This window comes from Suillus paluster, assembly GCF_016628075.1.
Source record: "Suillus paluster strain FC165 chromosome Unknown EDB91scaffold_6, whole genome shotgun sequence".
NCBI lineage: Eukaryota > Fungi > Basidiomycota > Agaricomycetes > Boletales > Suillaceae > Suillus > Suillus paluster.
In genome coordinates, this window is record NW_024537566.1 from 919,671 (window position 1) to 941,349 (window position 21,679).

The following is a 21,679-nucleotide window of genomic DNA, read 5'->3' on the forward strand; positions in this document are numbered from 1 at the left end:
TAGCTTGATGGCACTGTTGAAAGTGGCAAACATCACCATTCGAAGTCGGCACGTTGAGGCTACAGGACTGCTCTAGTAAGTATAGTCACTACAATCGCAACGACAGCACCTAGCGTCAACATCGGATAATCACATCCGATATGTGAGAGAAGCGAGAGCAGTACATCGGTGAGGATCTAAGCTGTGGCGCAGATTTGGAAAGAAGGAAAACTGCGCACATGGAGAAGGCACTGCCGCTCCGCGCGGAGAAGCGAGGAAGGGGAAGAGTCTTCTTCAGTAGCACATAGACCCTCGGATAAGGATAGCGCTTGACAGGTTCCTGAAGTCCAGTAGGCAGTCGGAAGTTGACGCTGTCTTCTTTATGCTATGGTGAGACATGGCCTGAGCTCATGCTGCGGAGCACATACCTGATTCGCACGAGGAAAAGATGTTCAAGAATCCAAGTAGTACTGGTGCGTTCCTGCTTGATGATCGAGTCATTGAGCTATCGATACTGGTCAACCGGGGCATGTTTGCAAAGATACGGGAACTGCATGATTTGCGAGACACGAGCTAGAGAAGACAGCGCAGTGAAGTGGGATGGACGTCTCCGAGTCTCAGAGATATGTCTTGCAGGCGATGGAGATAAGGGTGGGTGAAGAACGATAGAAATGCGGGCTCTCTTGATAACAGGACTACCAGATGTGATGCTGAGATGTCGATGTCGATGAAGAAACTGGTTGTCAGACAACGTGACTCGGGCGCTTGATCTGCACAGCAAGCTGCATGAGGATAAAGCAAGGAAGACACACATGTACAGGACTTGAACAGCAACCTCCATCTAGCTCTGGCAAGCATCAAACAATAGGTCCATTCATTTTCAGCTTTCATTCGTCCTAGGCGGGTGTGTTCTGTGTAAAATCAAGTACCTCTGAGTGAGTGTTGGCGTTCATTTGGTGGGCAAGAACTCAAATTGTCCCGCTCCTATTAGGTGAAGTCCCCAAGCGAAAACCATGTCTTCACGAGTCCCTGAAAACCAAGAGAAATCAGCGAAAAAGCCTCGCCAAGAGATGCAAGGACACGCTGATCTCGTCTCTGGCGTCCTATGGCTGCCCGATAACCGGCAGATTATCACCTGTTCATGGGACGGCACACTTCGACTCTGGGACTTGGAGAGCGGTATGCAGGTCGGGAAGGCCTGGATGGACGAAAGAGGTGGAAGTGTGTACGCCATAGCACTTTCGCCGGACGGCAAGACAGTAGCAAGCGGGAGTGAGGATAGCACAGTGAGATTGTGGGAAATTGATACAGGCAAGGTCATCAAAGAGTTGACGGGGCACACAAAAAGAGTGGTGTCTGTGTGCTGGAGTCCAGATGGAGGGCGAGTGGTGAGCGGGTGCGACGGTGGGACATTCAGAGTATGGGACGTCGAGAGCGGAAAGATAATCCTCGCACCAATCAAGGCAGGCGACTGGGCGTGCGCGGTGTACGCAGTTTGCTACTCACCCGATGGCACGATGATTGCGACGGGCACGGGCACGCTGGAAGTCCGGGAAGCCAACACAGGCCAACTGCTCAAAACACTTGACTTCATAATTTGGTGCCTGGCATGGACCTCGGACGGAAAGACTCTTATCGCCGCCGAGTCAAACTTCTGTATCAGGAAATTCGACACCACCACCTGGACCGAAACCGCAGTTCTGAAGGGACACAACAATTTTGTCGATGCTATTTCATTGTCTCCGAATGAACGCATCCTCGCAAGCATATCATTGGACAACACAGCGCGACTATGGAACCTAGAAACTAATCAGCCCATCGGACAACCCTTCTACCATGAAGACATGGTGAGGTGTGCAGCCTTTTCTGTGGATGGAAGGTTGCTCCTCACTGGCTGCAATGACAACAACATATACAAATGGGATGTCTCTGCTATCATCAAGGAAGCTGGCCTCAATCACCTTCTAACAGTCAATGTAAGCTTGTGTACATTTCATCACACTGATAATGGGTCACCCTCTCAGGTGGTATGTTGCATCAAGTTTCTTCAATAGCCTTTCTCACTCATCTTCATTCATCGCAGAAGACAGTCAAGAAGCCATTTAACATGAATGTATGTTATGTGTTCCTTGACCTTTTGCATGGCTTTAAATATCTACATACTAGGCTGATGCTACACAGCCACGACTTTCTAACAGTGCTCGTCCGAATCGACTACCCCCAGGGTTTTTTGACGATGTACGTGGTTTCCATCTGTAATTTCATGTCCTCTTTGACCATTATCTTATCAGTTCTCTACCTCCCGAGGATGAAGTGTCACCACAACACCAAATCAACAAACTCTTCTCAGTCAATTACCTTCCTTCCTGCGCCAGCGCTCCAATTCACGTGGAGCAACCAAATACGACACCCCATCCAGATCACACCCTCGTAGCTGCGCTAAAAACATCATGTCCAGCAGACAATGCAGACAAGATGGATCAAACATCCAGTTGCGAGAGCCACTGGTAGTTGACGTCCCGTGCACCCCAGGCAAGCCTGTGCGCTTTTTTCCACCTCTATTCTTCTTATCACTGACACGTTTTCATGCAGAAGGACTATCATGCAAGAGGGAAGAAAGCAGCCAGCTCCTCTCGACCTTCCAAAATCCATGTCATACAGCAACCTACTGGCGGAGCAACCCAGAGCACACCCCCACCAACATCATCACAGCAAGCCACGACATCAGCTGAAATTCCTACAGTCTCCACTATTACGGCGGCGGCTGGAACCTTGCACCTTGATATCACCATACGCAGGGTTGGATGCTGGACGCAGTTCTGGCTCTGGATTGGTTGTATCTCTGTCAAAAATAATCAAATATAGGCTATGCTTGTTGTTCTTTTTTTATTGCCTTATGTCAGTCCAGCTTGATTTCACTTCATACTGTAGAAGCTGGTTGCTTAGGCTTTTCTACGACTCTTCTACGATACATTAATTCTGATGAGCTTTTTCAGTGGAACATTATGACCAACTTCAATTCCTCCGCTGTGGCGCGTGGCGTCAGCAAGGTCGTTCAAAAATCTATGATAACAGCTCTCAAGTCAGATGTACAGATTTCAACTTACCTCCCTTTTGTGGAGGTGGTCCACGAACAAGGTTTTGATGCCCATGTTTGGGATATCGTACTCAACAAGGAGAGGATGGTGATTCTTACCCTACCGAAAAATGAGTCCGGGCAAATCCCGCTTCTTCTGAGTTAATGAACCAACAATCTCCCTCGATGTATTAGACCGTCGTAACACACGCGCAGGGTACCTTTTTTAAATACCTCATAGCACACAAATGTTTAGAGTGCATCATTAAACCTTACTTTCTATTGTGCGCGCTATACTACTTAACTTGTTAGCAGGCTAATCAGACATTGAAACCTAATGCATGAAGCAGAAACTCAAGACTCTTGCCATCTATGTTGTCCATGCTGCTTACATGTTTCAAGTGCATCACAATCCAAGCTGCCATCTGTCGTGACGCAGTTCAGGTAGCATTTTGCCGATTGCACTGGTAATCATTCAATGACGAGACTGCTCAGTCCTGAATGCAACACTCACATGACCGTGTACTGGTATGGGCAAGTTAGCACAGTGCACGATGCTGACTTGCATGTCATGGCACTTGGTATTAGTGCACACGATAAAAGCTCTGATGTGAAGTGCCCACCCAATGTTGCTCTGGTGCTCTGCTATGAGCTTTTGTGTGCAACCCGGAGTGGAAGGCTGGTTTGTCTTATAACTGATCACTGCCAGGGAATGAGTCACTGGAAATAATAGTGTGAGAGATAAAGGGAATCAGATGGTCCTATAAACGTGACTTGAAGTGCACGTCACAGCGCATGCTAGCATACTCGAACCATGCAGGGTAAAACCCAGGCTCGTACCCACCACAGCTGGAGAGGTTTGAGGGCGGTCCAAGTAGACAGACTCGGGACCAATAGATACCACGTGAATATTCAAACCCAGCACAACCTTATCCCTCAACCTCTCCAGCAGCGGCTGGCACAAAACGTTTGTAAACAAAGGTCAGCCACCTTGATATTGTCAAATGGAGTCTGAAAATGCATTATAATATATGTATATTATCAGGCTATACTGCCAAAATTAAGCATAATCCTCACTGATAAGCAACAAGGAGGTTTTGTAAATTTATTTGTAGTCTACAGATCCCACATGATTAAGCTTAATGGCTTCTGATATTCTCCAGTGTCCCAAACCAGCACTAACACCTGAAATATTAAGGTAGAGGTCTTGCGAATTCGACAAACATCACATGATGTGACCATAGTGTGACATGCTTATGAGACGACAATGCTGGAGCGGCAAACACTGTGGAGTCACAATTAGGAGAGCAGTGCGGTAAGTAGACAAAATGATGGTAGGTACATCAGTAAACTGCTTTGTTCTGTACAGAGCTGGACAGAGGTTGACAGCGCCACAGCACTACAGCTTGGTCCCAACTGGACAAATACTACCGTAACTGTACAGAGCTGGACAGAACCTCCCAGAGCTCACAGCAGTACCTTCAATACACAGTATTCTTTTGGTTTTGTTTGATTTCGATAGGAATCGAGTTTCAGACAATTGAAAAAATTGGAATCAATGTATTGCATTCAACTACTCTGAACATGAACAAATCTAACAGTTACTGAAAGAGTGCGAGAAGGTACTACAAGGATATTGGGTGCCGAGAGGGTGCGAGATGGTACTGGGAGGTGCAGGAGGTGATAGAGCATGTGGGAGGGTGTGATAGATTGAGGGCAGCTGGTGATATCATAGGCTGTTAGTAGATAATAAGAAAAACAGAAACAAAAGGACTTACAACTCAAACCCAAGTCAACTAAGGTCGAAGTAGTTAGTGCAGAGTCTGCCGACTGTGCTGAGAGAGTGGGAGAGGGTGGTTAAGGTAAATAATAAGCAAGCAGTAATAAGAAAATAAAGAAAATAAAAGACTTACCTGAAGGATGGCAGTGGTGCAGGTAGAAGTTAAGAGTCAAAGTGTAGAACAAAGACTTCTGAAAATTTTGACGAGTTGAACCATGACTTACATCAGCATTGCCAAGTTCTGTGAGGCTCTGTGGTGCTGTGAGAGCTGTGAAAATTAGCAAACACTGTGCAAGGTTTGGTAGTTTACTGATGTAGCAGATACTGTATGTACTAGTATGTATATAGATCATGGATAACATATTACCTTGAATTGGAGGCCATTAAGCCTTCGGGGAGGACCCAATGTCCTCGATACTTCCTCACAGCCCATGCTGCTTGAGCTCCGTTTCTCTATTCCAAAGCAGACAGTCAATATTTTGCCACTAAGAACAAAACAGAATACTCACATTTTCTTTCTGTGAGCCTCCAGCCTCGTCTCCATCTCATCTCGCCCTCTTTGACTGACGCGCAGCTGCAGCATTGTTGATCTGTGCTTTGTGACAATGTTTCCGCCTCCCCATGGGTTCACGACTCAGAACTTCGACTTGTGCGACAGCAGACGGCAGCACCCAGCATTGAATTTCCATCGGACTTCAAACTCGTTGTTCACATATAATCAACCCTACAGAAAGCTCTCAAAATTCAAAATCTTTTCACCATCTCCATGCAGTACTGATTTACTCTATAGATAAAGTGTACAATTGCTTTTCCCGTATTTCGCATAAATTACTTTTATGCATCCTAGCCCTGTTGGATTGATTTTGAATTTCTCAACTTCATCACTCTAATGTAACACTGGGCACGTGATGTTCATCAAATTCGCAAGACCTCTACCTTACCAAATTTAGATATTCCAGTATCCTCACCATTCTCACATATCCCTGCCAGCTCTACCTGCTTCACCACAGCTTATCCCCCTCACCACTCCTGTATATAAGTAGTAGCTTTACATATATATACATAGAAGAACTCAATAGACCGCTTTCTGAAACCTGTATAGCCTGCAGTGCTAATATGTGCACCCCAGGAGGCCAGGACTAAAACATATTCGCATTTTTGCCCCTTTAGCAGGGAAGCAATTCTGATGATATATAGCATGTATTATAGTGTAAATTGACTTATTACACCACTTGATTGCATCTCTGAAGCATCCTACGTTAGTAGATAGCTTACATACCCCTCAAAACATAAATCAATTCGCATTTTTCAGGGGTTTGACATATGGCCTTGTAAATATGCTCCCTATAACGGACTTTTGTGTATATATAACATACTAGAAGCTCAGGGCATGAGGACACTTCCATGTGGTGCTATGTATGCACCTTCTCCTGGTGGTTTTCCCCCTGAGAAAGTTTTTCATGCAGCTCCGGCCCTCTAGGATTATATGTGACATATTATTATGTATATATAGAATATATAGAATATATAGAATATATTGATCATATAGATATATCAGCACAGTATCAGGATCTTTCTCAGCAATCCAAAGTCTCCTTCTGCCTATACTATAACATATTTTTGCATATTTTCAGTTTTTTACTACATTACCATTGCATAGACTATCTAGACTGTTTATGTATTACTTATGGTACATATTTTAAGCATTCTAATGGTCATTATCATGCACAGATATGTCAGACTACTGAGATCAGTATATTCTATATATACATAAGAATATGTCACATATCATCCTGGAGGGCTGGAGCTACATGAAAAATGTGGGCCCATGGGAAGGGATACCTGATGCTATCAGGTGGGCCCCTGTAATGTGTTGTTTTTAGGTATTGGCCGGCTGATTGTCTGTATTGTATTAGGTGGGCCCATGTTAAATACTTTGCCTGTGTGTATCAGTTGGCCAACAGCAAGTGTGAAGCCATCATGTGGGCCCATGGGAAAGAACATTTGATTCTATCAGGTGGGCCCATACTATGTGTTCCGTGTGCATATCGGCCGGCTGATGGCATGTGTTGTGTCAGGTGGGTTGATAAGGGAAAAAAGGTCAATCCTATCCGGAAGGCTGATATGGAATGCATTGCCTGTGTACGTCAGTCAGCCAATGATGGGTGTGAAGCTATTGTGTGGGCCCATGGGGATGAATTCCTGATGTTATCCACTGGGCTGATGTAGAATGCCCTGTCTGTGCATATTGGTTGGCCAATGCTTGCTTCATGTGGGCCCATAGAATGTGTTGCCTATATGTATTGGCCAGCAAATGGTCTGTATTGCATCAGCTGAGCCCATGCAGAATGCATTTCCAGTGCATATTGGTAGGCCAATGGGATGGATGATGTCGGGTGGGCCCACAAACAAGCAGTGTTCGATTCTATCAGGTGGGCCAATGCAGAATGTGTTTCCTGTGCACATCGGTTGGCACATGACATACAATGTCAATCATCTCAGCTTGGCCCATGGCTTCCATCTTCACTTTCAGTCGAGTGGTGACATGGCGAGATGACTTCAGGGATTCAATCAACATCATTTATTCAAATTAATTGACAACCTTATCACTAATTGATCCAAAAGGCTGAATGTAACTGTAATGTAATCTGATATACCATGACACATCGTCTAAGCTGAAACCGAGACATCCCAATCTACATCCTTGTATTTCGCATACTCTGACTGAGGTGTCCCCACAAAATTGTGAAGGCTATCACACATGAACCATGCCCACATGAACTGATCACCCCTGAATGTGATGCCATGCCTGACAATGTGTCCGGAGCAGCCAACAATGGCACCAGAGTTATATCACAACTGAATGCTGAGGTTGGACAGCGTCATGAGGCCATCGCAATAATGGCTGACACTGGTCATAATGTCAAACCCTTCTGGAGTAGATCTTGGATCTTGGTGAAGAGGGCATTGCCTGTTACACATGACAGCTGCGCAGTTGAACACCGAGGCCCAAAGTTGCAGATGAATATACATGCCATTGAGGTCATTTTCCATAGCCCATCGAGCAAGTTTCATCTATGTGGTGACCGAAGCCCAATACAACTCTGGGTGCATCACCTGCAGAGCCGCCGAGGCTGGGAGTGCTGAGCGCTGCATCAATATTATGACCTTTGGACCACCTTCCCCCTTCAGCATTGCTGAAACCTCCAGGGTGAAACCACCGGTGGGGGGGAAACCATAAGGCTGACACTGTTGAGTGAGTGTTGGCATCACAGATGAAGAAGCATGTCATACCTCTCAGCCTTGCTGGAACCAGCAAGGGGCTATGTTGATGCATCCTGGGGTTAGCAGGTGGCAATCGCTCAGATGAAAATGACCAGAGAATGTTCTCCAGTTGGTCTCTTGTCCACTGGTGATGCTTGTTTTCAGGAGGTAGCCCATCCTGACCATGGCTGCTTCCATCTTGGCCTGTGGGGTTGGTGTAAATGGTTGGCCCACAGGCGATAATATGTAGCCTTACTTGAATCCACAGACTAATGGCATCCAGAAGGTACCATAAGATGATATGGCCTCCGGAATCCACGAGCACTGAGGCCTTCTCTAACAATTGTTGGGAACTACAAGGAAATTTTTGGAGCAGAGCATCTTCATGTTTTGTGATCCTCCCTGTGGACCATTTGTTGATGGCTTTGTTATACCAAATCATGTCAAGATTAAGCTGAACTGTGATTTGTTAGTAAACCTCTGACCAAATGGCAGGAATAACCAACTCGTGTTTGCATAGGCATTGACAAGCACTTGGGCTAACTGCCGACAAGCGAGCATGGTTGGTACATCCAGTGCCAATGGAGGCAACACCAATGGTCACCAGCTGCTGACATGGCAAGCAAAGAGCCAGCGAACAAAGTCAGCAGCAATGCATGTGGTATGCAAGGCCCAGTCAGTAGGAATTGGGGTCATGATTCAGGCAGAGGAATGCGAATCATTCATTGATGGCTTATATACAAAGGCAGCGAAACACATTTAATAATACTATGTATATTGCTGGTATTTTAGGTGATATTGGTGATAAGGCCGTATGTAAAGTCACTGGTCCATGCCAAATCGCCTATGGGAATGAATGAGCGCCTGCTTCACCTCATCAATTAGCGCCTCAAGTTGGGATATAGTGGAAGTGGCTGCTGCAGCAATCTGGATCTTCTGCTCCAGCAAAGAGGCCATCGCCTCGCCAAGGTGTTGGAGATGGGCCCTCACCGCCACAATTTGATTGAAGAGGGGATCACCATCCACCTGACTGGTCACAGCAGGACCTGGCATGAGCATGGCTCCAATCGGCTAAACATTAGCATCAGTGGAAGTCCAGGATGAGTGAAGGAAATGACTGACCAGTTGTTCAAAGTGCTCTCAGGTCATCTCCATGACCTCCTGAATAGTCAAGATTGGGAGCTCGAACCCTAACCTGTTGAAGTGATCCTTCCACCAATCATGGGGATAGTTACAAACAACTTGGTGATTGGACCATAGTTCTTGGTGATTGGGAGAGCAGCATGTGAAGATTTCATTGTGCAGTTCCTTGGTATTGATGGTGCTGGTTTGGAAGTGGGCAAATTTGGCAATGACGATGCGGAGGAGGTTGGGCATGGTTGGATGAATGTTCATCACCAGACATAAGTTGATATAAGGAAAAACAAAATGCTGATGGAGGCATTAGCTACAATAGCATACCAACTGGCCAACTGACCGAAGAGGCACTCACATCTGCCTCCCATTGAAGGTGCTGGACAAAGCTGGCTTTGTAAGCTGGCATCTGAGGCACATGGCTCCAGTCACATACAAGCCAGATCACGGCAAATTGAGATGTAGCATACTCCAAGATGTTGGCAGCATCCCACACAGTAAAGTCATTGAGTTCATATGTAAAAAGTGTTGTGGAGTTGGACATGATGGGTGGAGCTGGGACTAGTTAAAATTTTGACCGAAGCAGAATCACAAGTTTTATAGGGATCAGCATTGTACTCATTACCAATCCACTGTGGGGCTTGCCATTGTCCAAATGCATGTGCATGGACCTCTGTCACTCCACCACCACTGCCACCCCTTTTGTTCTTTCAAAACTGTCTTGTCCATGCTGTGAGAGTCAGAGATACATCCAAGCCTGGTGCACTGCATAGCAGCAGTGCTTGACCATGTTGTTTGCATCGGCCTCCTGCAATCAACTGACCCATTGTTCTCACATATTGCAGTAACATATCTCTGTATTATATGAGTGAACGGATGTGCATAATATCCCATATGATACGGGCCAGCGAACCATGGGCCGAAGGTAGATATATCCTCGACTATGATGGATGGGCTGGGAGTGTTATTATTCCCGATGGAGATGGGTGGGCCCATGTAGGGAATATGTAGAGTAGATGAGTGGGCCGATGGACATGAATATTCAATAGATGGATGGGCCGAGGTAGTTGGATATTATGTAGATGGGTTTACCAAGGTAGATGTGTATCAAATAGCCGGGTATGTCAAGGGTGCTTGTTATCACATAGACAGGTGGGCCCAAATATATATCATGTTAGACGGGTGGGCCGACAAATTAAGATTATTTTGTAGATGGGTGGGCCAACATATTGGTATTATTTTGTAGACGGGTGGGCCGAGGGAGTGGTGAAATATTTATTATATATATGGGTGGGCCGAGGGAGCGGTAAAATATTTATTATATATACGGGTGGGCCAAAGGTAGTTGTATATTGCATAGATGGGTAGGCCGACGTGGGGGTATATAATATAGACGGGTGGGCCCAGGAGAATGATAATTGTAGACATGATGGAGCTCAGGTAGTTGTATATCATCCAAATCAAAGGAGGTAATAATTCAAAGTCATCTAATGATGTCATATGGCACGGAGATTTGCAAAGGGGTGAAGTGGAAACTCGTGTTCCAGGCCCTGTTCATCAAAGCTTTTAGATAGAAGAGGAAGGTCTTGCAGTATGGCACGGAGCTTTGCAAAGGGGTGAAGTGGAAACTCAAGCGAAGTGTACTGAGTTCCAAGACCCGGGTCTCGACAAACAAATATGTGATATCCATCACACTTCCAATCATCTGGTATTTCATTGAGCAATGGATGATAATAGATCTTTGAAAGCCAACATCATCCAAGCCTACCAAATGCCAAATGCCAAATGCCAAGTTCCGACTACCAAAAATCGAGTGGTGTACCCGAGATCCGAGCCCCGACTATCGAATCCCGATTATTGAGTATTGAGTCCTGACTATCGAGTCCCGAACATCGAGACTCAAAACAAAACAAAACTCAAAACTCAAAACTCAAAACTTGGAACTCATATATTTTTGTGAGTTTCGGGTCCCGAACATCAAGTCCCAACTATGGAGTCCCGACTATGGAGTCCCAAAACACGAGTCCCAAACATCAAGTCCCAACCATCGAGACCTGAAACCTGAAGCCCGAGATTCGAGACTCAAGTTCCGACCATGGACTCCCGGGTATCGAAAATTGAGTGAAGTGTACCGAGATCCAAGGCCCAGGTCTCAACAAACGAATATCAGATATCCAACAGACTTCCAATCATCTGGTATTTCATTGAGCAATTGATAATAGATAATAGAACTTTGAAAGCTAAGATCATCCAAGGCTCTCTTATCTGATCCTCTCTATCTCCACCCCTTTAACACCAAAGTGCGGACATCCAGGATTCAGCTTCTGATCTCACAAGATCAATTCAATCATGGATGTTTCTTCCACTTCCGATGATGAAATAACCTTCTTGCGCACTTGGGCCCTGACTGTCACTCATGTGGCATGTGAATATACCGAACAGAAATTCAATGCAGAGAAGACAGGAGGAGACCCAGTTATACCTTCTCCGAACCTAGACACTGATCTGGTGATGGCTTGTGATCGATTGGTTGATCGGCTCATAAAGGCATATAAAAATCCTAGTGAGTCTTCCTGCAGATTGGGAAAATTCGTTTGATCAGTCAAATTGCTTCATCACAGTTCAGATGCCGATCGATATTGCAAGATATAGCAAATTGATCTCCCCAAAGGACACAGGGCATAATGAAGAGAGAGAGGCGAGGTTGTTCGAGAGGTGTCCTCCTGGCCATGAGGGCACAAAGTTGATCAACATACCTGCGACAATTCTTGATGCATCCGGTGCCATCATCGCATGGTACCTCCCGGACGCCCTGACCGATGCCACCCAGGTGTGTTATATATATTGTTACTGGATGGATATTGAACATCAAATGGTTCCTACAGAAGGAAATTTGGGCGGCCTTGGATTTGCTCGCTCTGATACTCGAAAAAAGCGTAAAGCTCGATGGGAATTGGCGTACTAATCAAAAGTGGTTCACACCAAGGTCGCAAAATGATGTCCTAACTCCCAGATGCATTAATTTATCTCCGGCATGGTTTCAGCAGGGGCACGAGGTAGGATCTGATGAGATGGCGATCTAGGTAGTTAAGCTCACAAATCCCCCAGAATCAGGTAGACCCAGCAGTTTCTGCATCATTGAATGGAGCATCCTTGGAGGATATCCTGAAGGCCATTGCGAGGCCAGCAGCCATTGCAACAGCAGCACTCAGGGTTATGCATCCTGAGCAGTACTGGGCAGGGTTGCGAGCCTTTGCGAGCCTCAAAGAAAAAGCACGAAGCAAGGAACTGCTGAAGATGTCAGAGACTCTCCAGTACTGGGCAACTGTGTTTAACAGCCTCTCCATGATTTGCAATTGGGAAACCCCGAATCATCGAGACCATTCATCGATTCCTGAATGCTTCGATATTCTCACTAGCGTGGGGAATTATTCTAATGCTCGGATGAGTATGCCAAGCCTTCAGCTGGAGTTCAGGTACAATCCAGGGTGTATGATGGCTTTTTCAGGAAGGATTGTCAGACACGGGGTTCATGCAGTGGAAGGGGATCGGATTGCCTGGGCATGGTATATGAGGGATGCTGTTCATATTTATGCTGGGATTCCGTCGTGTGGATGGGCAAGGTTGGATTGGAAGAAGTAGAAAAGGTAGTTACACGTGTTAGTACCCACCTTCAAATACATGATATTAGATATCAGGCACTCCATACTCGTAATTCAGGTTTCGGGTCTCGATAGTCGGGACTCGATATTGCAGGATACTCGAAAGTGTTATTGTACACATTTCACTGACTACCGAGTACTGGGTTTTGGGTTGCGGTACTCGGCCCGACCAACAAGTCCCGACCATCGAGTCCCGAATATCGAGACCCAAAGCCCGAAGCCCAACCATCGAGTCCTGACCATTGAGTCCCAATGATTGAGTCCCGAATATCGAGACCTGAAGCCCGACGATCGAGTCCCGAATATTGAGACCTGAGACCCGAAGCCCGATGATCGAGTCCCAAATATTGAGACCCGAGACCTGAAGCCCGACGATCAAGTCCCGACGATCAAGTCCCGAATATCGAGACCCGAGACCCGAAGCCTGACGATCAAGTCCCGACGATCAAGTCCCGAATATCGAGACCCGAGACCCGAAGCCCGATGATCAAGTCCCAACGATCAAGTCCCGAATATCGAGACCCGAAGCCCGAAGCCCGAAACCCGACGCCCAAAGCCTGACCATCGAGTCCCGAATATCAAAACCCAAACATCAAGTCCTGAAGCCCGAATCCCGACCATCGAGTCCCGAATATCGAGACCCGAAACCCGAAGGACGACATTTGAGACTCAAAACAACTCAATACTCCAAATTCAAAACAATGACACTCATGCATTTTAACGAGTTTCGAGTTTCAATTTTGAGTCAAGAAAATATACATTTAATGAAATACAATTTTGGGAGTTGTCTTCTTGAATCACCGAGTACTGAGTGCCGAGTACCGCAACCCGAAACCCGGTACTCAGTAGTTGGTACTTGGTGATTCAAGAAGACAACTCCCAAAATTGTATTTCATTAAATGTATATTTTCTTGACTCAAAAATTGAAACTCGAAACTCGTTAAAATGCATGAGTGTCATTGTTTTGAATTTGGAGTATTGAGTTGTTTTGAGTCTCAAATGTCGTCCTTCGGGTTTCAGGTCTCGATATTCGGGACTCGATGGTCGGGATTCGGGCTTCGGGACTTGATGTTTGGGTTTTGATATTCGGGACTCAATGGTCGGGCTTTGGGCGTCAGGTTTCGGGCTTCGGGACTCGATGGTCGGGCTTCAGGTCTCGGGTCTCGATATTTGGGACTCATTTGTTGGGACTCGATGTTCGGGACTCGATATTCAATGGTCGGGACTCCATACACGGGCGTCGGGTTTCGGGACTCGATGTTCAGGTTTTGATATTCGGGACTCGATAGTCGGGCTTCAGGCGTCGGGCCTCAATTGTCAGGACTCGATGTTTGGCACTCAATACTCAATGGTTGGGACTCCATACACGGGCGTCGGGTTTCGGGCTTTGGGACTCGATAGTCGGGACTCGGGTTTCAAGACTCGGTAGTCAGCACTCGATACTCGATAGTGGGGACTCGAAACTCGAAACTCGTAAAAATGTTTGCGTCAAGTTTTGAGCATTGAGTATTGAGATTTGTGTTGAGTCTCGAGTCTCGAGTCTTGAATCTTGGCCTTTGGGCTTCGGGTCTCGATATTCCAGTCTTGATATTCAGGACTCGATGTTCAGGACTCGACATTCGGGACTCAAGATATCTGGCTCTCAATACTTGACATTGGGTATGCAGGACTCGGCATATAGCAATAGGTCATATATTTGGAAGTCAGTGTTTAATTTTCAGTACTTATTACATCATGTACAGAATTTAGACTTCAACATTCTGAACTGAAGGACTAGAACTACTCCGGTCCCCTTGGCTTCAATTTGGTTAGGACAGCTGTGTACATCTGAATCTCGGCCATCTTTTCATGGATGCCATCTTGTTGATCCTCAATCACTGTCAGGAGGTGTTCTCTCATCCACCTCAGTGCCTTCAGTGATGCAACCGAGCTTTCAGCCACCTGCTCGGGAACAACAAGATGTTCGTCCTCAATGCCAGACTAGAAAGGATCAGTAACCATTCAAGGAAATTCGGTAAAAGTCTTACTAGCCAATGCTGGTAGTGACAGACACAATTGGCGAATACCTGATCCCATGCCCATAATTCCTTCAGGATTGCAGTTGGTCCGGTCCACCATTGAGTTCCATAGGTTGATACAATCCGGGAGGGATCCCCCAGATCTGCAACATCATGGAACTTGCACAGGTGGGATGAAAAGACGTCATCCGGAACCATGTTCCAGGTGAGCTCGGGAATCAACCGAAGAATATGAGTGACCGGGCTCGGAACAACCAAAATGATGTTCCTTGCAGCTGAGTACTGCAGGAGGGGAGTCACAAAAGTCTGTTGGAAATGTCAGCATTGACCACCACAGTCATCAGTCTCTTACAGCTATCTCCCATTGCAGCCCGGCTTTAAAGTGCATGATCCGAGCAGCAGAAGGCTCCTCGGTGTGGGTAGCCTCCATCTGATATTGAGAGATGGATGCTCGGATGCGAGATGCAGCCATTGACATTGTAGCTGCAAGATCTGCCAGAGTGAGTGTGAGGGGTTGGAACCCATCGCTGGAATTCTGAGAATCAGAAGGGGATGTAGGAGGAGTATGTGATACAGACATGGTTAATGCAGTATTATGAACCTGGAAATGACAATCACAATGGCAGTTGGTTCGGAGGTGAAGATATGAGCCACAGGTTGATGGATAATTTTTTCAAACTCCGACATTTTTGGATCCGGGCAAACTCCGTCATCGGTTGACCCGGCCAATTCCCAGGACTAAAATGTTTGGGTCGATGTAGCTGTTTCATATCTTCGGCAAAAAAAATTCATTCATCTCGAGCCTCTATAAACCTGCTCTTCTGGTCTTGAAATGCTGCCTGGGCATCCTATGCCAGCAATGAATACATTTGGGATTGCCTTCCTGAGTAGCATGCATGACCCAGAAGGTTTTTCACCAATGATTCGCGCATCCTGTCACCCCATCGGGATCACCGATGGCAGTGCTGATTTTGAGCTGCTCCCGAAGCAGGGGTTTGTATTTCTGAAGCTGGTCTTCCCCCAGCTCAAGTTGCATCATTTGCTTCCTTGTCTTCATATATATACTGGCATGGAGGGACACTGCCTGCTGCACAGACGTCACCTGGGACCAAGCTCAAGTTTTCAGGGCCTGGGATTTGGCTTGCCTAACTGTTGTTCAGAACAGAATTGCCTTGTTGCACAAGTGAATTTGGAGGTTGTGAAGGGAGTCATTGGCCTGCCCTTCACGAAGAGACATCTCCAGCGTAATGAGATCCTCTGCCATGCAGCGTCTGCATCGATCTACTCCGAGGTTTGATGGCAATGGGATGACAGTGAGCTCGGGGGAGTTCACCCATGTGTCAGATGTCTCGGTGAAGTCTGCCAAGTCATCATCGAGATCATCGAGAATGTCTACATTCAAGTCATCAGGATCATCATCTGCATCAAATCCCTCTCCAAGATGAGTAATAGCAGACCGAGTGAATCCATCTATCTGGCCTTGGAGACAATCACATTGCCGGGCTATGTCTAACCTCTGTGTCTCGGTAGTTCTTCTACCAATTCTTCGGACCTCGATGAGCAATGCGATTTGAGCCTCTTCAATCTCCAACCCAATTGATATCCATGTTGCCACAGATCTGCGAGCAGGTGCTGCATTTCGGGCATCACCCTCCTCTAGTAGTCTAAGCTCAATCTCCTTTTTGCTCGGTGCTGGGTGCAAAGTTAATTCAGACTTTGGATGGAGACAAAGTCAACTTACCCTTCTTGATATTAATCTCATATACATCCATAGCCGCAGGATCATTTATTCTGCTGGACTGAGCGATCCTCTCGCTGGCTAACCATTCCGTCTTTGAATCGCTGGGTGCTGCTTCATCGAGTCTGTCGAAAGCCTTTTCACTTTCGGTGATGCCATTCTTCGCCTGCTTGTATTTACAGCAAAGGGTCTTTTCATGCAGATCATCTTGCAGAAATTGGAATCGTTCATCTGATAATCGAGACATTCCTTTCGATGCGGGGATGACATTCCCCAAGCAGCAGGGGAAATCAGGTTGAGACGTGACCATAGGGTCTCCATGATCTCTCCATCGATCCGACCAATGCCTTCGATAAAATTCGATGCATATCAGACATAGCAGCTGTCCTAATGTCCGTGGATGTGCCACAACCCGATTCCGGGAATGATGGTCAATTCCAGAACCATTTCGAGAAATCGGCTTCGATCCACCCGAACCCGAAAGTGCTTGTTGTATTGACAGTTGATATCATAGAAGGTGACCGCCCTCGTGATGCCTTCCATGTTGTGCTGGGCAGCCTCACAAAGGGCATAGTCCATGTTCATTTGTCTGGGAATGATGCATGGTTAACTCATGAATGTCGAATGGCAGGGTGGGCTTGCCTTTCGCCTTTTTGAAAATCTACCATTGAGTGAGGAACAAAGCAACTGTGTCGAGCACAGGCTACTCCCCCGATGCCTGTGGATTCCAGCTTGTGCCGAGCTGCATTTGCTTGATTTACTGCCCGGTGATTGCTGCAGCTCGATTTTTCTAAAGTGTCGGCAGCCTCTGCAAGATGCTTTTATACCTGTCCTTTCCCACCATGAATCCCAACCCATCTGACAGCCAAACTTCATCAAATGGCTTCATGGGATGCAGGTGTTTGGCTTTGAAATTTCCGTCCATAACAAATGACTGGGTGTATTTCCACCTTGGAGCTGTTAACATTGCTGAGGTGACTTCCGTATCGAACGAGACTCACTCATCAAGTGATTCATCCCCTGACAAGGATACATTGATCCCTTGCTGAGGACAAGCGGGGCAAAATAATGCGAGATCACCTGCATTCGGGTTGTCGGAACGATGGCCAAATCCATGCCATTTCATGGCTTTCAACTGCCTCCATTGTCGGGCGACTCTCATGAGCTCTCAGTATCGGTCCTTGCCACATGCTTTGTCAATATAATGTCCTTTAGATGAGTGATATAGCATTACCGGTACAAGGTGTGGAAACATGTTGGAGGTCATTCGCCGGAGCTTGCTGTAATAGTTCATTGCTGGGGTCCCACATTCAAGGTTGTCCAATAGAAAATCATCGAGCACCCTGAAGGTGAACAAAGTCTTCGGCTTGTTAAATGAAGCGGGGAAAAATCCATGTTGAAACATTTGAAGGTCTGGAGTCATGGCATTTGGACAATCACAGCATCGAACCTGGAGGCGATGAACTCCGGACTTGTCGACGATAACCATGGTGTTTTCCTTTGGCTGGAACTCAGGTCCCAACACAGACGGTAGATCTTCAGGCTCAAGCTGGTCTTCAGGTTCATCTTCTTCAAACAAATCCCACCTATCTGTAAGTACTGGACATTGTTTGCCCTCATGACCGAGGTGTATGACGAGTCCGACGTGAGCGAGACAACTTTGCTCAAAGAATTGACCATTCCATTGACTGATCCAGTGGAAGGGATTGCGAGAATGTTGACTTCTGCAACAGCCAGTGCAATATAGTGGCTCCCAAAGACAATCTTGACATTTGTAGACCCCATCCTAGTCGCAGACGATGCATCTCCTATCTTCTGGTGGAGCTTCTCGATCCAGGAGGTGATGTAGATATGATTCCTGCCTTGGCAGCCATTGCCTGAGGTAGTCATTCTGACTCTGCATTTGTTATACTTAGCTATCATTTGAATTGCAATGCAACATTTTACATGAACTTGCCATGGTTTTTGGGAGTTGCAAAGGCTCAAATGAGCCTTGGTCATGCTCGTAAGTATTGTCAGGAATGTCTTCCCAAAGAGGTGGTGCCTTAACAGGCTGAAGTGTTGGTGATTCTGGGGGAGAGTTAGGCATGGACCTGTAGGCATGTCTTTTTGTGCTTGCAAGTGGGACCTTGACCCAAGTCTTCCTACCTTTGCTGCCCCTTGCTTCTACCCTGTGGGATTTTTGCAGTGGGGTGCATCTACCTATCTTCATCTTATTTTCTAAGGCTGCAAGCAAAGCATTAGCTCAGGAATGTGAATAAATTGTTATTGCAATGTGATGTTATGCAGTCTTGATGCGTCATTACAAATTCATTTCCATTAATGGAATTCCGTCCAATATGGGTAGATTAACCAACTGTTAGGCTTTGCTCAACGTTCAACTTGTCACCATTATTACTTCCACCTTGCTCATCCTCAGCCCTTTCTGCAATCTCATTCACAATGGCAAGATCAGGTCATTCCACTCAGTTGACTTCCACTTCTGGAAGACTTAGGGCGCGTCAACCACAGACACAGAAGCTCACGGACAACGAAATTTCGGAGTTGAAAAACTACCTTCCTGAGTGGACTTCGGTGAAAAGGAATGAGAAGCGGGCAGTTTTAACTGCCATAGCCAGGGCTGCCAGGCTATTTGCTCCCAAGGTCGACCAAGCACAATGGAAGAAGAGGAAGCGGGTGATTCATCCTTGCTTCATTCAAAACTAAAATTTTAACATTTATTCTTCCATGAACTCTCAGATGTACAAGACATGGTTGTTCAACAACAAGAAAAAGAAGGAGAGGAAGGACATGATAAAGTATGGGAGGAAATGGACTCCTAGGCAGGTGATCTACCAGCAGAAGCGGGAGGAGGTGCTGAAGAGGATCGAGGACGAGTCCGGGGCAAAGCCAGGAGGTCCCGGTATGTTCAAGTATTATCAGGCGGCTGTAAAGAGAGTCATGACTGAATTGTCCGATGATGAGTTGGAGAAGGCGAAGGACACAGCCGAAGAATGGTCAAACAACTTTCCACCTCCCAAGATACAAGCACAAGTGGCTCGTAAGAAGGGACCAGTGTATATGGAGCACTTTTCGAAGGAGATGTGGAGGCAATGCGGGATGAGAGTGTTTGTGATGTCGGCATGGAAGAATGAACAGGGCGAGGTGCTGTTCAGGATGTAAGTCAATTTTGTCATCTCAGATCCTCAATCTCAATACATTTCATGCAGGCACGATGATAACGAGGCATTAGGAGATGGGGACAGTTTCATGAAGATGAAGGAGTGGGAGGACATTGAGCCAGTTTGGCAGGAGTACGCACAGGAACAATTCGGTGAGTGTTTGAACTCTGGCTACTGGAATGAATTGGTTGATCTTCTTCATGATAGGTGCCGGGGCACGGGATGGAGGGCGACAGGTGATGCGAGGTCGAAAGAGAATCAGGAAGCCTGCTTTTGAACTCAAGACCGACAGGGATGGGATGCTGGTGCTTCCAGGCATCACCGAAACAAAACTCGAGGAGAAGAAAGCCATAGTCAGAGCATTTCTTACATTGCACTATCATGAGTCCATCATTGCGACACCCGAACATTTGTTGAACGCATGTATACAGGTATCTGTTCCGGGATTGACAAGGCAGTTGTGCCATGGAGTGCCATCATACAAAGTCAGGATGACTTTGTGGCAAGAAAGTATGTTCCGGCGGATGTAGACTTGAAGGAGCCATCAAAGTTGCAACATTGGGACACAACCGCCTTACTGACTTTCTGGTATGCTCGGCAGGAGGAAGGCAAAGGTCCAACATTCCTGTTCAAAGCATGGAAGAACAGAGATGGGGACATGGTAGCCTCGGTTGTATCTGGGAATTCACCATCTCATCGGACTCATAAAGTCAGAAGAGATATGATCCGAAGGCCTCGGAATTCGGAGACCGAAACTGACAGTGATCCCGAGACCGATCACGAGGGTGATCCCGAGAGTGAGCCCGAAGGTGACACTCATGATATGGAGGATGATGCTGGTGATGATGCAGCGGAAGGTAGATCCCCGCAAAAGAGACCCAGAACAGAGCCTGGTCCTTCGACAGCACATGAAGGAACCGCTGTCCCACGTGCAATTCCAAAGCCTCGCCCAGTCAATGCAGGGAAAACTGGTGCACTGCTTACATCACGAATGGGCGACCTCCTGGCTGGACTGACTGAGAGAGTCACTGGCAATGTTCAGGAGGATGGTGCAACCGAAGGAGTCAATAGGTCACTGGCACTGAAAAACATGTGGGGAAAGAAAGGGGTGATTGAGCCATCGGCGAGGACAACCCGGAGTAAGTCAACACAACAGCCATTGGACACTAGCCCTCGAGTGACCAGAGCGAGGGGAAAGAAGTAATGGACTTATACTACACTGCCTGCTTTTACCTGCTATTATGTACATGTCAATGTGATTCAATCATATTGAATAGAGTCCCGAGTATGAGTATCGAGTCCTGACCATCAAATACCGAACATCGAACATCGAGTCCCGAGATTTGAGGAATGAATCCCGACTACCGAGTCCTGAACATCAAGTCCCGAACATCGAATCCCGACTATCGAACACCAAGTCCTGACTATCGAGTATCGAGTATAGAGTCCTGAGGATCGAACATCGAGTCCCGAACATCTAAAATCCCCAACATCAAACATCAAGTCCCAAGTATTGAGTCCCAAAACACGAAGCCCGAGATTCAAGGAATGAATCCCAACTATCGAGTCCCAACTACCGAGTCCCAAACATTGACCATCGAATCCCGACTATCGAACATCGAGTCCCGACTATCGAACACCGAGTCCCATACGACGCCCGGTGACATGCATTGAAAGATCCGGTAGTGTACATGATGTGGGGATATCAATGAAAATTCAGAGGTTGTAATAAGGTAATTTACATAGTCATTTGTTCTTCAAAGTGTTGAATCATGGAATCTACTACCTTGAGCATTTCAATGCTCATCTGTTCAACTCTTTGCAACCTCTGCAGGTCTGCATCAGCTTTTCTCAGTTTGTCGGAAGT

General features: G+C 46.5%; 8 protein-coding genes across 8 annotated transcripts; 2 read left to right on the forward strand and 6 right to left on the reverse strand.

Moving 5' to 3' along the window:
• Positions 1–300: 300 nt before the first annotated feature.
• On the reverse strand, positions 301–877 carry EDB91DRAFT_1108288 (uncharacterized protein; the record flags this gene model as incomplete). The annotated part of the gene is made up of 3 exons (XM_041317543.1): positions 548–877; positions 408–484; positions 301–357 (listed from the first exon to the last, which is right to left on the reverse strand). Coding segments are annotated over exons 1-2 (323 nt in total), but the record flags the coding sequence as incomplete, so codon positions are not given.
• A 7,001-nt stretch (positions 878–7,878) lies between these two features.
• Positions 7,879–8,660, reverse strand: EDB91DRAFT_1078591 (uncharacterized protein; the record flags this gene model as incomplete). Its single annotated transcript, XM_041315037.1, has 3 exons — positions 7,879–8,084; positions 8,130–8,452; positions 8,578–8,660. 3 exons carry the CDS (start codon positions 8,658–8,660, stop codon positions 7,879–7,881), a joined length of 612 nt encoding a protein of 203 aa, XP_041181881.1.
• A 261-nt stretch (positions 8,661–8,921) lies between these two features.
• Positions 8,922–9,777, reverse strand: EDB91DRAFT_1244156 (uncharacterized protein; the record flags this gene model as incomplete). Its single annotated transcript, XM_041322384.1, has 3 exons — positions 8,922–9,170; positions 9,258–9,530; positions 9,577–9,777. The coding sequence occupies 3 exons, from the start codon at positions 9,775–9,777 to the stop codon at positions 8,922–8,924; spliced, it is 723 nt and encodes a 240-aa protein (XP_041181882.1).
• Positions 9,778–11,582: 1,805 nt separating this feature from the next.
• On the forward strand, positions 11,583–13,456 carry EDB91DRAFT_1244157 (uncharacterized protein; the record flags this gene model as incomplete). Its single annotated transcript, XM_041322385.1, has 5 exons — positions 11,583–11,796; positions 11,855–12,063; positions 12,119–12,289; positions 12,342–12,709; positions 13,276–13,456. 5 exons carry the CDS (start codon positions 11,583–11,585, stop codon positions 13,454–13,456), a joined length of 1,143 nt encoding a protein of 380 aa, XP_041181883.1.
• Positions 13,457–14,674: 1,218 nt separating this feature from the next.
• Positions 14,675–15,493, reverse strand: EDB91DRAFT_1244158 (uncharacterized protein; the record flags this gene model as incomplete). Its single annotated transcript, XM_041322386.1, has 3 exons — positions 14,675–14,875; positions 14,923–15,219; positions 15,266–15,493. 3 exons carry the CDS (start codon positions 15,491–15,493, stop codon positions 14,675–14,677), a joined length of 726 nt encoding a protein of 241 aa, XP_041181884.1.
• A 576-nt stretch (positions 15,494–16,069) lies between these two features.
• Positions 16,070–16,898, reverse strand: EDB91DRAFT_1244159 (uncharacterized protein; the record flags this gene model as incomplete). The annotated part of the gene is made up of 2 exons (XM_041322387.1): positions 16,070–16,605; positions 16,655–16,898. The coding sequence occupies 2 exons, from the start codon at positions 16,896–16,898 to the stop codon at positions 16,070–16,072; spliced, it is 780 nt and encodes a 259-aa protein (XP_041181885.1).
• A 364-nt stretch (positions 16,899–17,262) lies between these two features.
• EDB91DRAFT_1235071 (uncharacterized protein) lies at positions 17,263–18,140 on the reverse strand (the record flags this gene model as incomplete). Its single annotated transcript, XM_041321281.1, has 4 exons — positions 17,263–17,469; positions 17,493–17,601; positions 17,653–17,816; positions 17,886–18,140. 4 exons carry the CDS (start codon positions 18,138–18,140, stop codon positions 17,263–17,265), a joined length of 735 nt encoding a protein of 244 aa, XP_041181886.1.
• A 1,250-nt stretch (positions 18,141–19,390) lies between these two features.
• Positions 19,391–19,813, forward strand: EDB91DRAFT_1046116 (uncharacterized protein; the record flags this gene model as incomplete). Its single annotated transcript, XM_041313241.1, has 1 exon — positions 19,391–19,813. One exon carries the CDS (start codon positions 19,391–19,393, stop codon positions 19,811–19,813), a length of 423 nt encoding a protein of 140 aa, XP_041181887.1.
• Positions 19,814–21,679: the final 1,866 nt, after the last annotated feature.